The following is a 16204-nucleotide window of genomic DNA, read 5'->3' as shown; positions in this document are numbered from 1 at the left end:
ACGGAAGGTCGCGTTTCAAATCTCAGTGGTGGCAGTGAAATTAGTATCGTGATTTGACGCGGGATACCAGTCGACTCAAATCGAGTCAAATCAAGGTAATACTTTCGGACGAGCGCAACGCTGGCCACATTGCCTCCTATAAGGTATTGTAATCCTGTAGTGTATCCTTAATGTCTTGAACACACTTCAAGGCCTTGATCCAATTGGATTATTGCGGCAACGCTCTTTACTATTATTGTTACTTGAACAAGAGAGCCTGTGGATTGCAAATCCAAAAAAGACTAATCTGACATTATTCACCACTAAGTCAAAGTTAACTGAGTTCAACCTCCCATGACTGAATCGGTAGAGTTAAATGGGAAACTAAGCATAGAATTGCTGATTTAAAAAAGTCGGCATAGCTCTCTAAACTTGCAGGAAGTCTTTCATAAAAATAGTTCTATGGATGCACATGGCCGTAGCTTGTCCAATCCTCACCTATGATTCTTCTAGAATGCGTGTAGCAGGATTCAAGGAATTGCCCAACAGACGCCCCCACGTATTCTTCCATTTTCTTCCACTAAACCGCCCTTTCATATATGTTGTATTGTATAATGCGGTGCTATTAGGCTTCAGGCACTAGATCGTCGGTTTTTGAACGTTTCATGCCTATACGCATAGACTGGGCTTCACGAGAAACTTCGCCGCAGAATTCCTAACTAGTGCGGATAGAAATATCAACAATCTGTTGCAACGTTATAATAACTTATTTTTCACTGACAGATTTAAAATAATCGGTGGTGCTCCTGTTTGCCGGTGGGCGTAGACCTAGAGTCTCCCTAATTGTGATGCGGAGAAAATTTTATTTGCGCTATGAGCCAACGGATACTTCACTATCTGTGGTAAATCGTGTAAGATTTGGTCGTTCTGCCACCAAACTCAGATTCCGAAACTTACGAGCCAGACACGTTCGAATACTTACAGGATCACAGCCATCTGCATTTAAGATTGACCAATAGGAAACCACGCCATTAGACTCGGTATGCGTCATAATATGCACTCCCGAAGTGAGGAAAATATTATCATAGCCTAAGAAATGAATGTTATGTAATGGCTCTGCGGTACTGATCTCAACGGTTGGTCTGGTGAATATTCGATGGCCGATTCTTGCGATTGATGGAATATACAATAATAATAATAATAATTATAGTGAGATTAGGTAATATTTCATTAGTAATTTTTCTCGACATATTGTCAGGATATCTGATCTCATTTCATCGCTCATTACTGATTGGATATGTTTTTCATATATGGCCAGCTATTTGGTGTTATTAATTTCTTCCAACTCAGCTTGTTCAGTTTTTCGTAGATTGTATCTATCATGCAGTTTAGGTGTAGGTTGGTGTCTTTTGTGAATTTTGGAGATCAAAAAGTGTTGTCCTGTACGTGGCATACTGATTGAAGTTGACAGAAATGATCTTGTTATCTCCCTCGAGTAGTCGTTGATGTAGTGTCCATGTCGTATCGCTTGGGGTATAGTGGGTATGTAGAGCACAGCGTATTTATGCTTCTCGTTAATTTGAAAGAAATCGAATATCATGATCTTGTTCTCAATCCTTCTGGCTGACATACATACGTGTTACCGGAACCTATAGTGTCGCGTAGAATTGACCAATTTTGTAAAATAAATTATCGATTTTCTTGGACAGACTTTTAACGTCCAACAGACCACAGATATTTTGTTAGGTCATCATTGGTATAGTTGTAAATTGATCATATCGTAGACAGACGATGTCATTGGCCCCAAAAACTGCTATCAACATCTTTCCGAACAACTCCCTTTTGCTTCTCTTCATAATAGGGATGCGAAGAAACTAGTCAACTTTATGAATGATGTCCCTGCTCTTCAACTGTAGTTGATTGATTAACCAATCGCAATGTGTCCTCACTACCACTTTTCCTATGTCAACGTATCTTGACGGTTTTTTATTGTTTCGTTGGTACGAAAATCTACTCTATTCTCAAGCCTGGCCTAGTCTTTCTATGTAGTATCTGGCGTTCGGTTTTCATATCTCGTAGTCGTCGGTGAAAGCCATGAAGAATGTGGAGAACAGAATTGCCAATTTCAGAAACACACATGCCTGACCTTATGGCTCGATCCGTGCTTTCTGCGATTATTTCCCCATTTAAAAATATTAACTCAGCATGAAAAGAATGTGCAATTTCAACGTTCAATTTTTCACAGGAGGCTGTGAAGTAATAATTTAGGGATGAAAAGAAAATTACCACTTAGTGATGTGATGTGAAGTTCGATACGTGAAAAAAGGATAATCTTAATTTTCACTTTTCTCAAATAATCTTTTTTTTTTCATTTTTCACCAATAATATTGTGATACCCTCAGGTATGCTTCATTTGTTCCAACCTTACAAACACTTTCGGAATTTATTTTTAATTATAAACTCCCGCTCCTTCGGCAATTTTCATCCCTAGTGGTGAAAAGTTCTTAAATTGTGATAAAATGTCGTTCTTCTATAGTTCGCCTCCGCCTTGGGATAGAAAGAAGTTGCGCTATGTCCGACAAATATGATGGATGAGGCAAAATAACGACTTTTTTAGCAAGAACTCAAAAATTTGTTTTCAAGAGCCTTATTAAGCAGACGGAGGTATTTTCACGCAATTTTTTTTTCGTCATTGATGTATAAACTCCAGGTAGTAGGTTTCCTCATTTACCACACAATTATATGGCAAATCACGATGCATTACACCGTTAACATTAAAGGAAGGAGTGAAAATAACCTTTAGATATGATCGAACTTGGTTTTGGCTATAGTACACATTACGCATTGAGTTCGACCCGTTTGCGCTGAGTAGTCATTAAAAATACAAATTTCCAGGTTCCTTAGAGTCGATAAATATTTATTCTTCCCGTATACGTATTTCGGAATCCGGTTCGGCTGAAGAAGCCAGGAAGTGGCAGTTGACATGGGTATACGCGAAAAATAAATATTCACCGACTTCAAGGACTTGACTGTTTAAATAAGGACGATCAGACCCTTGTTTTGATGCCATATCCATGTTCTTTTGGTCATTCGAAATGTACTATTAATTCAAAAATAAGCTCAGCTTTTGAGGGAATAGTTGCTGTTTTGAGTGTGTGACCCCGAGCATATAGATTTTTTTAACTGAAAACTCATGAAAGTCTCTTGGTCCTTATCCTGACGCCGCTTGATAAGCGGAGCGATTGCACGCTGGTAAGCACTTGAAAAGACCACAGGTGTTCATATTCCCTTCCGAAATATCCATGAAGGAACGAGCTTTGCACGAAATCCTTTTTATGGCGTATTCTTAACATCATCTATGTACTTTGAAAATATACGAACAAAAGATAATCAATTTTTTGAAACCACGACGGTAGAAGACACCCGTAATTTGCCAAAATTTGGTCGAGTTTTTTCTAAGAAATTGTTTTAGTCTAAGCTCACTTGATGTCCTGACGGCCTAATTTGGATCGTTCGTACCACATTTATTTCTTAGATTTACCAAAACCACGATCAACATTTCAAATACTGTTTACTTTATTTTGTGGCAAAATTAACTAAAAATCTTCTACACAATTTTTTCGAAATAAAAGTATTACGAAGCTCGTATAAATTCGAATTTATAAAACTCACAAAATTCGGAAGTTCTTGCTATTTTTTTTCTACCTTTTTCCCATTCAGAAGCGGAGTCTACTCATCTTAATAGGTTGCCTCATTTGGCTCGGTCATTTGCCTGAACTGGATAGAGTCAAGAGTCTCTCAAATCACTATCTAGCGTATCAAGCCATAATTGTTTCCCCCGAGATTTTGATCATTTTCCATCGACTCCCATGTTAAATCAATCTTGACAAGTGAATTTTCATCATAGAAAACGCCTCTCTCGCATATTCTTCACGATTGGTGCAACCCCATATCGATTGAGGATGTTTTCATTTCAGATATGATCAAGGTATGTTACGCCACAGGTGCAACCCAAGCTCTTCCTCTCCATTATCGCCAGGCGCCGTTCATTTTCTTTTATAGTCGGCCAACACTCAGAACCATATATTTGAGACGCTCGCTGATGTGACGATGACAAAGAACGCCAGTTGTAGAACACTACTTCATCTAAGTTGCATTGATGGGTGAAGCAATTTCAACGCAGTTCACCATTGGCTGATAGCATTGATCCGAGATATTGAAATCACTCACTGAACAGAACGTTCCCACTGACAGTGATAGTGTCTGTTTCACTAGAGTCGGTCGTCGTGTCTTAATCAAATTCTGGGACTATGAACGTCTCAGAATTTGAATAAAATGCAGGAATTTCCAACGGATGGGAACTTTTGCAGAGCATTCTTTCATGCTTTTCTCTTATTCCTCGTCTATCGAGTTCGATGTTCAAGCCTTTAGTTGTGGCCTCGAAGATGGCAAGGTCAGAATAAGGTTTTTTATGTTCCTCTCTGACATCTCTTCTTTAAGTAGCTCTGAAAAATAGTGTTCCTTGGCAATTGTAGATTTCATATTCTCAAGCAAATGTTTTAGTCTAGTTTAGTTTAGCATAGGAAGAGCTCAACTGTAGAAATCTCTCTTCTAAGGGGTAATACCACTGCAGACATCTGAAGTTTTAAAATGTATTGGCTTTAGAAAATGAAAAATTCGACTGTTGAAGAATTCTATTGTTTTTCATATTTCATATATTGTGTCATTTACACCGCATCTGCCAAAAAAAGGACTCTGAAACGAAAACGAAGCGAAGGTTCAAAATATTTTTAAGGCAATAAATAAATGGAAATTATATTAAGTTACCCCTTAAGTTTTGATAGGCTGAAACACAAAAATATGATAAGGAACAAAGCATAGTAGCAAACAGTTTTTTCATATCAGGTAATCTGTAAACTTGAACCTCACAACAATTCATTACATCGCGGCGACATATTCATACATTTGGAGGAAGCTAATCAAACATGTCACAAATCAAAACCCGCAGCTTTATTGTCTCGCCCCAAATATGGCTAGCTTTGGATTTGGAGGAAGAGATCGGAAAACTAATCTCATTTTATAGTTTGTTTACCCCCAATACTTTGCAGAAAGATTGTTTTGTCTATGATTACAACCAAAAAGGCATTAGCAAAAGCAGCTCATTGAAAAATATGGAGACATAGAAATGAGGCTCCCTAAATCAGATTTCATTGGAAAAGTTCACTTCGGGGTTATTTTTCTGCAAGCAATTTTTTTTGTCACTACATTTCAATCTAGAACACTTCTCGTGTTATATCAGAAAGTAAGTTGAGTTGACAATATGTTCGAATTCAATATTAGATTTAAATTGCACAATGACTCAATTAAGCCAATCTAAACCACCAACGTCAGACTCTGCATGGAACCTTGAAGAAGCCAAGCCTTGCCCTTGGTAACTCAAACATTTAATTCAAAAATTTTTATGCAAGAACTGCTAACCTTACCATATACAAACAGATTTATTGACGAACAATTTTCCAGATATTTTTTTTTATTCACTAATTAAATTTTGAAGGTCGAATTAGCACAACCACATTTCATTCACCTCTTTCTTTTCCATTTTCTATAAGAATTTGACAGTTGGTTGCCCATGTGTACGAGGTTTCGACTTAAATTGTTTGTTGGCGGTACCTTACCATAAAAGTGAACTATTAAAATAGTCTTAAAAAGTTTTTAAGAATATGTGTGTGCCTAAGAAATGCCGGCTAAATGGTAATCAGTAGGCAAGTATGGTTTGAAGACTTGCATGATTTCCGGACCGCTCATTGTTGTTTCTTACTGTATCTATGTTCATATAAGATATAGATATGCACAAAATAAATATTGTGCTACAGCTGTATACTTGTGTAGATAAAATTGTTATATAATATGGAAGAAGTTGGAGTACGAATATCCTCTTCGGGTTCAGTGGATTTTGGGAAGCATATGATTTTCTAGAAATATAATTTATGTGAATAATTTTGCAACAAGTTGGAAAGCGAACATTGGATCAGAACGTTGACTCTGCTTTGTAGTCAGAGAAAATAAATCTTTTTGCATTGTTTGCATAATTGTTATGCTTATTTTTTTCCGATTTTATGCATTCGCTGAAAACTGTTATATTTATATAGACCTGTCTTTTACAAATATGTATGTTAATTGTATGCAAATTAGACTGGTTTTTCGGCATTCAACTTCTGGTCTTATCTATCATATAAATTTGCATATTATATTTGTTTGAATCCAATCGTACGTTCATCAAGTGGCGAAAATTGTACCATTAAAAACGAAATTTGAATTATTAAGGATTGGCACTTTTTAACAAATACAAATATACTGGATGGATTTGAATATTATTTCTTTAAAAAATAAGCAAACATAAAAGTGTCCATATGAAGATTATGTGCATATAACGATTACTGATTTGTTATTAGATCTACTGCTCATATCACTTCCACTTTGTATTTTCTCACAAATATTTTTTTCTTGTCGTTACAGATAAAGTTGAAAAAGGTGTTGGGATTGACTGTCTGCAGTAATGCAGCTTTGGATGTATCACCAACAAATGGAGTGCTGGCATATCCTGCAGGGTAAGTTACAAAATATCTTTCGTTCGGAAAGTCTTCAAAATACCTTCTGCAAGTAACATACGCATATATCCGAAACCGCGACATGACCAGCTTTTAAACATAATCATTTCTTGCAATAAATTAAAGACAAAACAGGTTTCATATGCACCTGAAATAGATAAGACACTACCAGTATAGAGCAATAGTGAATAAATTTTAAGAGAAGGAGAAAAGAAAGATTTTTTTTAATTAAATAGAATATTATAGAATGAAATGAAAATCTATAAAAGCTGGTTAACTATTGCTTTAAGTTGTTGTGAAAATGCAGGTGATATGTACTAAAGGGCATCCCGTCCATATCTACATAATTACAGTTTCCAGAAGTATCTGTCGAGACATGTTCGCATTTCACTATGCTACTGATTAACAGATAACGTAGGTAAGAAGGGATTCTTAAGATTCCTGCGCCTTAGTATGATTTTGTGAAAAAAAGTCAGTTCGTTTTCTCTAGGATTTTAAATTCACCTAAATCATGAACCGGCTCAATCGTATATATCATCACCATCAACATCGCAACAACCGCTATCCGGTCTAGGCCTGCCTTAATAAGGAACTCCAGATATCCCGGTTTTACGCCGAAGTTCACAAATTCGATATCCCTAAAAGCTGTCTGGCGTCCTGACCCACGCCATCGCTCCATCTCAGGCTCAGGCCTCGTCTTCTTTTCCTACCATAAATATTGCCCTTATAGATTTTCTGGCCTGGATCATCCTCGGATTAAGTGAGCCCACGGTAACCTATTGAGCCGGATTTTATCCACATCATGGTCATGATATCGCTCATAGATTTCATCGTTATGTAGACTACGGAATCGTCCATTCTCGTGTAGGGGATCAAAAATTCTTCGCAGGATTCTTCTTTCGAACGCGGCCAAGAGTTCGCAATTTTTCTTGCTAAGAACCCAAGTTTCCGAGGAATACATGAGGACTGGCAAGATTATTGTCTTGTACAGTAAGAGCTTTGACCCTAAGGCGGAACGTTTCGAGCGAAACAGTTTTTGTAAGCTGAAATAGGCTCTATTGGCTGCCAACAACCGTGCGCGAACTTCATCATCGTAGCTGTTATCGGTTGTGGTTTTCGACCCTAGATAGGAGAAATTATCAACGGTCTCAAACTTATATTCTCCTATCCTTATTCTTCCTGTTTGACCAGTGCGGTTTGATGTTGTTGGTTGGTTGGTTTTCGGTGCTGACGTTGCCACCATATATTATACTTTGTCTTGCCTTCATTGATGTGCAGGCCAAGATCTCGTGCCGCCTGCTCGATCTGGATGAAGGCAGTTTGTACACCTCGGGTCGTTCTTCCCATGATGTCGATATCGTCAGCATAGGCCAGTAGTTGGATGGACTTAAAGAGGATCGTACCCCTCGCATTTACCTCTGCATCACGGATCACTTTCTCGAGGGCCAGCTTAAAAAGGAAGCATGATAGGGCATCCTCTTGTCATAGACCGTGGTTGATGTCGAATGGTCTTGAGAACGATCCTGCTGCTTTTATCTGGCCTCGCACATTGGTCAGGGTCAGCCTAGTCAGTCTTATCCATTTCGACGGGATATCGAATTATTTCATGGCCGTGTACAGCTTTACCCTGGCTATGCTATCATAGGCGGCTTTAAATTCGATGAATAGATGGTGCAACTGTTGTCCACATTCCATCGCTTGCTGCACAGAGAAAATCTGATCTGTCGCTGATTTGCCTGGAGTGAAGCCTCTTTGGTATGAGCCAATCATTTTCTGGGCGTGTAGGGCTATCCGGCCTAGCAAGATAGCGGAAAATATCTTATAGGTGGTACTCAGCAACGTGATACCTCTATAATTGCTGCACTGTGTGATATCTTCCTTTTTATGTATGAGACAGATAATGCCTCTTTGCCAATCGTCGGGCATTGATTCGCTGTCCTATACCTTGAGCACAAGTTGATGAATCACTTGGTGATTTTTAAGCCGATAAATTACACGGACTGTTTCTCCTAAACTTGGTGATGGCAGTATTTGTCCGTCGTCTTCAGTTGGCGGGACCTCCAACTCGCCGATGTTCTGGTTGTTCAGTAGCTCATCAAAGTATTCAACCCATCGCTCTGATATGTCCATTCTGTCGGAAATCAGATTTCCCTCTTTGTCTCGGCAGGATGAACATCGAGGTGTATAAGGCTGCATCCTGCTGACTGGTGGGTAAAACTTCCGCGCCTGGTGCGGTTGCTCCCTGTCCTTTTCTAGTTCACAGACTTGTTGTGTATGTTTGTGGCCGTATCAATGATAACGTTCTTCAAGTGGTTGTGAAGATCATTTGTTGATGCTTCATCTCCAGAATCTCTGTTGACCGCGGTTATTGCGGCATCCATTTCCCTCTTATAAGTGTCGCGGAGGGCTGTGTTGTGGATAGCTTCCGTATTCACTCTCACCTGATTGTCATAGGGGATTGTAGGTGGTGTCATAATTCGAGCTCGGAGCACCATGTCAACGAGATAGTGGCGTTGTCCACCGCTCTATTGTAGAAGACTCAGTGAGGGAATCGGGACTTCCCTCCATGCCCACTTGGAAGTTGGATATGGAAATAAACAATCTTGTTATGCCCCTGATACAGCCACGGATCTAAATTGCCGATGAGCCACGCAGTTCATTTGCCTCTTGATTCATTTTCCCAAAAGAGTTGTCTCGAAATTAGTGTTCGTTGCCGTTTTTCACGAGTAACCACCTTTCTAAAGTTTTCTCCCTTACCCCTATAGATAACTTTTCTTTCCCTAGCAAATGTTCCCGATTTCTGCACTAAAGCGCGGGTAAAGCGCTTGTTATTCACCTTCTTGCCAAAGGCATCAGCCCATACCTCCACGCTATTAAGCAGAACGGACTGACGTCTCTTGGTAGATATAGCCTTTTTTTTTCAAGAAAAATACATTTTTTTCATAGGAACCAAAAAAAACTATTTAAAATACTGGCCCTTGCTATCTAAACATCTGAGTGTAACTATGCGGTGTTTCCAACGATTAATTATTTGAAATAATAAAAAACTTATTTTTTCTTATTCGCTACCGATATTTCAGGAACCACTTGTTCCCTTCATCAGTGCTAACGAGTCAACAAGGAGAAAAATCCAATTTTTTATTATTTCAAGTATCTAAACATTTTTTCCATCTCTCGGGTAATTTATGGCCGTATGGTATCCGTCAATAAAACTGTTGATCTTTCGAGACAAAACACTCATCGAGCAATTTTCGAGTGTCTGCGTAACAATCGAAGTGCTGCTCTGCGAGCATTCACAGCACGATACAATTTGAGGAGTTGTTGGTGATAACGGTGGAGATTGATAGTTTCACCAAGTTTCAATAGTTCATAGTGAGCCCTTGGGGGTTTAACGTGAGCACCCGTGTTGAAAAGCAACACCACACCGAGGCCCGAAGGTCTCTTCGCGCTTGAGCATAACCAGCAACCTCCATGAAGCTCCCACTAGGGGGCCAACTGCAAATAACCGATCTGTACTCATATACAACGGGAGTTCACCCGAAGTATGAGAGTCCAGGAGCTATCTCGGTTCCCATGGTACCAGTATACCCCTGGTAAGATTTCGTGACCAGTGTACAGACTCGGGTCTGATCGCCCTGATTAGGCCTTTGGAGCATTCGTCCACTGGATCACGGCCGGCAAGCCAAAGTGAGTACAGCGTCTCTCGATGCCACCACTATGGAGGTTCTCCTCGGGCACTTGGTTTTGATTTGGCCGACAAAGTTGCCGCCCCGTCTTCCTCACCGCCACCTCTGAGCACCAGTTTCGCTTATAGGTGGAAGTGCTCCTAATGTCGGCAATGTTTCTGGAAGTGAAGGATAAGCAAATTCTTCAGTTGAAATCTGCTCGGAATATTCTCGTCATCTATCCGTTGCGGCTCGCCGGTTGGTAAGCAAGGTACCGTTCTTGTCATTAACGCAAGAGAAGTGTTCGATATCCTGTGTACGTTCATTTCGACTTTTGGCAAGTTGATACAGATCTCTTTCGCCATCCCGAGTGTCCAGTTTACAGTAAAGACTTTTGTAATGGGCTGCTCGGATGACAGTAATAGCTTTCTTTGCTTCACGGTTGGCATTCTTGTAAGTTTGCCAATTGGCGAGCGTTTTATCGTCGAGAAACTTGTGGTAGACGCATTTGTTTTCACGGACCTTTATTTCAACATCGTCATTCCAAAGTCAAGTATCTCGGTTGATGTGCCGCTCACCTGGCTTGGTGACCCCGAGGGTTGCAGAGGCCGGTTTGTGGATCGTGTCTTTAATTTGATTCCACGATTCTTCAACATTCGTAATGGTTGGTAATCGCATGAGATCATTCCTTTTTTCTTCTCACGAAATCGCCGTTATTTAATGCGCGGCGGGCCAGTGTGTTCCTCACGCTGTTTTATCGGTAGCTTAATTCGCAGGACGGCAATCAACGGCCGATGTTAAGGTGTGATGGTCTCATAGGGAACGGCTTTGTAATCAGTGACGATAGTAAAATGTTTGCGTCTTATGAGAATTTAGTCGATTTGCGTTTTACTGTTCCCACTATAAAATGTAGGAGGATGAGACAATCGTTTGATGAATCCTGTATTCATAAGTACAAGACCATGGGTGTCCGCAAAATCGATTACACGCTCGACGCCCTCATTGCGCGCTACGAAACCCTTTTCCCATGGCACCAGTTACCGTCTGCCTTTTCACCCACATGACCATTAAGGTCGTCGGCAATGATGATATAGTCGTCAGCAGGCACGTGACAAATCTTTTCATCGAGAAGTTACCAGAAAGCATCTTTCTCGGCATCAGGTCGGCCTGTGGTGCTTGTGTAGTGAAGAGGTGAATAGTGCGATCAGCTGGTATAATGGTGAGTTTCATCAGCCGATCATCAAATCGTTCGACTTCTTTAATGGCATCACGGGAACCCTCTGAGATGGTAATGCCAATACCATATTGAGTGTATGGGCTACCAAAATAGAGAAGCGTTCGCATTGAAAGTGGCAGCTTTTGGCACCAGACCATCGGGTTTCTTGCAAAGCGCAGATATCAATGCGCCTTTTCCCGGTTAGAGTGCCAATATTTAGCGTGCAGACACGTATTTGTTTTGCTTTTGCACGGATTAACTTACGTCCTGACGCAGTCCATGCGTCAAGAACCCTTGCGTATTTCTCGACAGGACCGGGGCCCGTCCTGCCACGTCGACTTAGGTGAACGCCCCAGCATTTTTCCGAGACTTGTTAGTCGATCCGATCATCTTGTTTCTAACGACATTGGATGTATTTTTTTGGTCGGCTTGTCACGGAACCTGTCACCAAGATAGATCAGATAGGATTTCGCATTGTGGAATAACTCCAACTACAAATTACGTTGCCTCAAACCCTCCTACTTTACCTGAGCTTGGGACCAGCATACTATGTTAATAGTATGGCGGAGTTCATACTTATGTACAATTGAAAAGCGGAAACTATAATAAGGCTCAAATTTACCATTTTTAACAACAAAGATCGAACGGAAACCAACCAGAAGGTAATAGTTTGGGAGCAAGAAAGAATGGGTACTCACAGAATACTTCAAACTTAATACGATTTTAAAGACATCAATGGTAGGACCCAACTTAGTCTGTCAGAAGTTCAGATCCCCATTCTATACACATTGCGGTTGAGGAGAAAGGATAGACGACGATATATCTACTCACGCAGCGTGTGTATACTCAGGCCACGTATGCCTGATCAGCAGTGAACGTATTAATCGTGGAAACAAGTCATTGTCTTTCATCTCAGAAACTTAACAGAAATTTTGATATCAATTAGGTAAGGCGTTTTGTTCAATGAGTTTAACACAATGTTCTACAGTAGATATTCACAACAACATCAGTGTGGTGTTACACAATGTGCTGGTTAGGTTTCGGGAGAAGTTAAACCTGATTTAAAATAGAGATAGGTTTCACAGTATCTTTTCCTTTCTTCGACATCTCTATGCAGTCATGTGTACATGTTGTGAATAGTACACTATTATTATGATTTCTAATTTTTTTCGCGGTATCCTCCTGCTCTGAACAGATTGTAACATTAATATGTCTCTCGGGTTCCCTTCGACCTAATGCCACAGTTAAACGAATCACAGCAGATCTTCATTGAATGCCAAATCAATCAATCCATTCCTGCCTCCGACATGTTCTTTAAATTAAGATTGTCGTCAGCGATATCAAACGTGCGAATGATTTCTACTCTTCTTTTAATTGCTTTAGGAAGATTAATTCAAAACGGATTTCACGTCTTTCCAAATGCAAGGTATACTTTGTATCTTATTGCGTACATCACGTCACCAAATTCGTACTAAACAGGCACTTAATATGCCTGAGCTGTTGAGCAGAACAGCAAAAAACGGTAATCAACTTGTCACTGCATAGGTAACCATCTAGGGCTCTTCAAAGTGACACATTCTCTAACGTGTGGTGTAACAAGCGCTTGAAGCTGAGCATCCGACAAGCCAGCCACCTTAATGTGTGGGAAACAAATATTGTTCTTCAACTTTGACTTGAAATGATTTCAATTTCAGATTTAGCCTCCCAATAAACACTGACTAGATTCTTCAAGACTACTTCTGTTTGCCTTGGCAATCATCACCATTCTTCGGTGCTTATACTCTTTGGAGTCTCAATCCGTTCAACTGCTGATCCATCCATCCTCTCAGCAATCCATCTAACCACCTGTTGTTCATCATTCTGCTCCGAAGACGTGGTGGAGACAAGCGAGCAAATCGTGAATAAATATTTATGAATTCAATAAGGCTGCGAAGCGAATCGAATTGAGACTGAAAATAATTATGATGTACATGTTAAAACTATTATATGGTGTATTATGGAAGTTCATATATCGCAATGGTTGGTAGCCAAGTGTGGTCAAGGTTACGTAAGTGCATCCACTTTTGGGGTATGATTCCAGATTTATTGATAGTGCGGAGACGCCAATGGTCGGCGCACCAATAATTTTGGCCACTTCCTTTATAATGATGGTTCCACTACTGGACATTGAGGTTCATCCTTAGCAAGCGAAGGTTATGATTCAAAGCAATGACTCATTCATTGAATTTGTATGGCAATGACTGCAGTGATGAAGTTGTGAGAATCTTCCTATCTGTGATTAGATGGATGCCACGAATGTCAGGAACTTTTTGGGCCCATTTTCATTTTCATTTAGAATCATTTATTCAAAAAACCAGTGACTTACATTGAATACATAGCGCTTGTTTCTTATTTCTAGCCTAACTGTAGCTTATGTATCGTAATTAAATATTTAAAAAAAACGGGTGGCTATTACAATGTTTGGCCTGCCCGACCTTCTCTGACTTTTTACGGTGTATTTACGTTACACATACACAATTCATGATTAAAAAACTGGACATATATTTGAAAAAACTGCGCCTGCACCTAGAGCGCGAGAAGGCTTATTTACTTACTTATTCTAACTTAATCTTATCTAATTCTTATATCTAATGTTTTGACAGCGCTCACAATTTTGCGCTTAACCTTTGTGCACCCCTACCAGGCAAGGAGTGTCGAAGAGAGAGCCAATGGCGGGTTTTAATGCAGAACTCACAATTTGGCAAGGCCTTAAGAATGTGGCCAATGGGGTGGAATTACCCTCCAGATAAAGTTGCCTCATGAGTGGACTGGGGTGATTGTCTGTTCTTTCAAATAATCTTTCTAACAGGTTGAGAGCGAACTCTCGAAAAGGTTTAACTTTTGCTCGCCTGTACTCTTCGGCGTTGCGGCCGCATTTCTTGGTTTTCCAATTGTACGACAAGCCGACGCAGTGTCAAAATTCTGCCCTCGAAGGACTCGCACTTCTTCATAGCTTTGGTTGAGCAAGAGATCCATGTAGGGGCTCCGTAGCAAAGAATCGGTCTTATGAGGACTTTGTATAGAGTCAGTTTAGACTCAGTGCAAAGTCCTACTCTTTTACGAAGAATAGAGTAGATTTTACTTAGTGCACCGCGTGCTCTGCTGAGAGCAAGATTAAGGTGGGGGTCGAATCGTAGGTGTTCATGAAATAGCATTTCCAGGTATTTCATTTGTTGTGAACTGTTTACTACGGTATTCCCGATGCGCAGCTTTAAGCGTTTAGCTTTTCTGTGGATAGATCTAGATCCCAAGTATCTGGATTTTCTCCGAAAAGTAATAACCTGTGTTTTGGCCTCGTTGATGTTTATCCTCCAGGTCTGGTAGTACTGGCAGAGATCTGTTAAGTATTTCTCTATAGCATTAGCTGCCTTATCGGGTCGGAGGCTCGACGAGAAGATATGCCTGTCGTCAGCGAACTGTAATAGTTCTGTGCCGCTCTCTGGGATTGGAGCGTCGGCCGTGAAAATGTTGTAGAGTGTAGGTCCTGAAACGGATACCTGCGGTACTCCAGAAGTGACCGGTAGGAGATCGGAATAATCATTTCTCACGCTGGCGTAAAAATGCTTATCTTCGAAGAAACTTATTTATAAGTCTGATCACCGGGATAAGGAAGTCAAGGCTGATTAATTTGAAGATGAGTCCGTTGACCCACACACAATCAAATGCCTTTTCAAGGTCTAATGCACACACTACTGTGGGCTTGTTATTGACGTTAAGTCTGCCACTCACTTAATCGTGAAGGTAGCTTAGTGCGTGTTGGGTCCCGTGTTTAGTCCGGAACCCGAATTGATGGTTCGGAATAATGTTTTTCCGATCGCAATGTTGGACTAATGCCACTGTCCATGATTTTTCGAAGAGGTTGCCCAAGTTGGAGAGGAGAGAGACGGACCTGAAGTTTTGTGGTTCGTGGGAGCCGGCTTTTATTTTTAATGGCGATTATTTTTGCTACTTTCCAAATAGTGGGAAAGTAACCATTATTGATGCAGTTGTTGAAGACTGCAAGAAGGAACTTCATTGATGCCCTAGGAGGTTTTTGATGACAATATTTGCTATGTCATCTGGTCCGGTTGATTTTTTGCCGTTAAGTGCCGTTTAGTGATGGCTGCGAGCTGTGATAAGCTCAAAAAGGTTTTTGGGTCATTTGGTTTGCAGGATGGGTTAAAGGTGGAGAAGGTAGTTAGTTTGAGTGAATGCTCATGAAGAAAGTCTTTGATTGTCGTGTCTACAATCGAACTGACGGTCTGGTTGTTACTAGGTGAAGGAGAGTTTAGTTGATTTAGGAAAGACTCCGCGAGTATTTGAGCTTTCCTAGCGTCACTGCCGATGTTTTCATTGTTCTTGGTAAGAACGAAGTTTTTGGATCTGTTGCGGCCTGTCAGCCTATTTATGTGTTCAAACATATTAGATCCGGGTTTCACATCCGCTAGCTTGCGAGTGAGTTCCTTGCTACGGAATTGTTCCACCATTTGACGGATTAATGTACTAAGGCAGTTAATCCGAGAAATTAACACTTTATATTCCGTGTTAGTTCTGTTGCCATTTTTGTGGAAGTTTCGCTTGGGATTTCTGCGTCAGATTTGCCTGATTTTCAGGTGTTTCATTATCTCGTACGGCAGTTTATTGAACTGAATCTCATCGATTTTGAGGAGCTGTGTGTTTCTGCGTGTAGCAGAGTTAATGGCACCATCGATTTTTTT

General features: G+C 40.4%; 1 protein-coding gene across 9 annotated transcripts in view; it reads left to right on the top strand.

Moving 5' to 3' along the window:
- LOC119647497 (mitogen-activated protein kinase-binding protein 1) overlaps positions 1 to 16204 on the top strand; it is a 394909-nt gene that overhangs the window by 338513 nt on the left and 40192 nt on the right. For all 9 annotated transcript variants that reach the window (XM_038048472.1, XM_038048456.1, XM_038048522.1 and 6 more), the window contains one exon: positions 6496 to 6587. In XM_038048472.1, coding sequence (XP_037904400.1) covers positions 6496 to 6587 — 92 coding nt within the window. The remainder of the gene's footprint in view (positions 1 to 6495; positions 6588 to 16204) is intronic.

Source organism: Hermetia illucens, chromosome 1 (genome assembly GCF_905115235.1).
Source record: "Hermetia illucens chromosome 1, iHerIll2.2.curated.20191125, whole genome shotgun sequence".
Lineage (NCBI taxonomy): Eukaryota > Metazoa > Arthropoda > Insecta > Diptera > Stratiomyidae > Hermetia > Hermetia illucens.
This window is presented reverse-complemented; position numbering and strand designations above follow the sequence as displayed.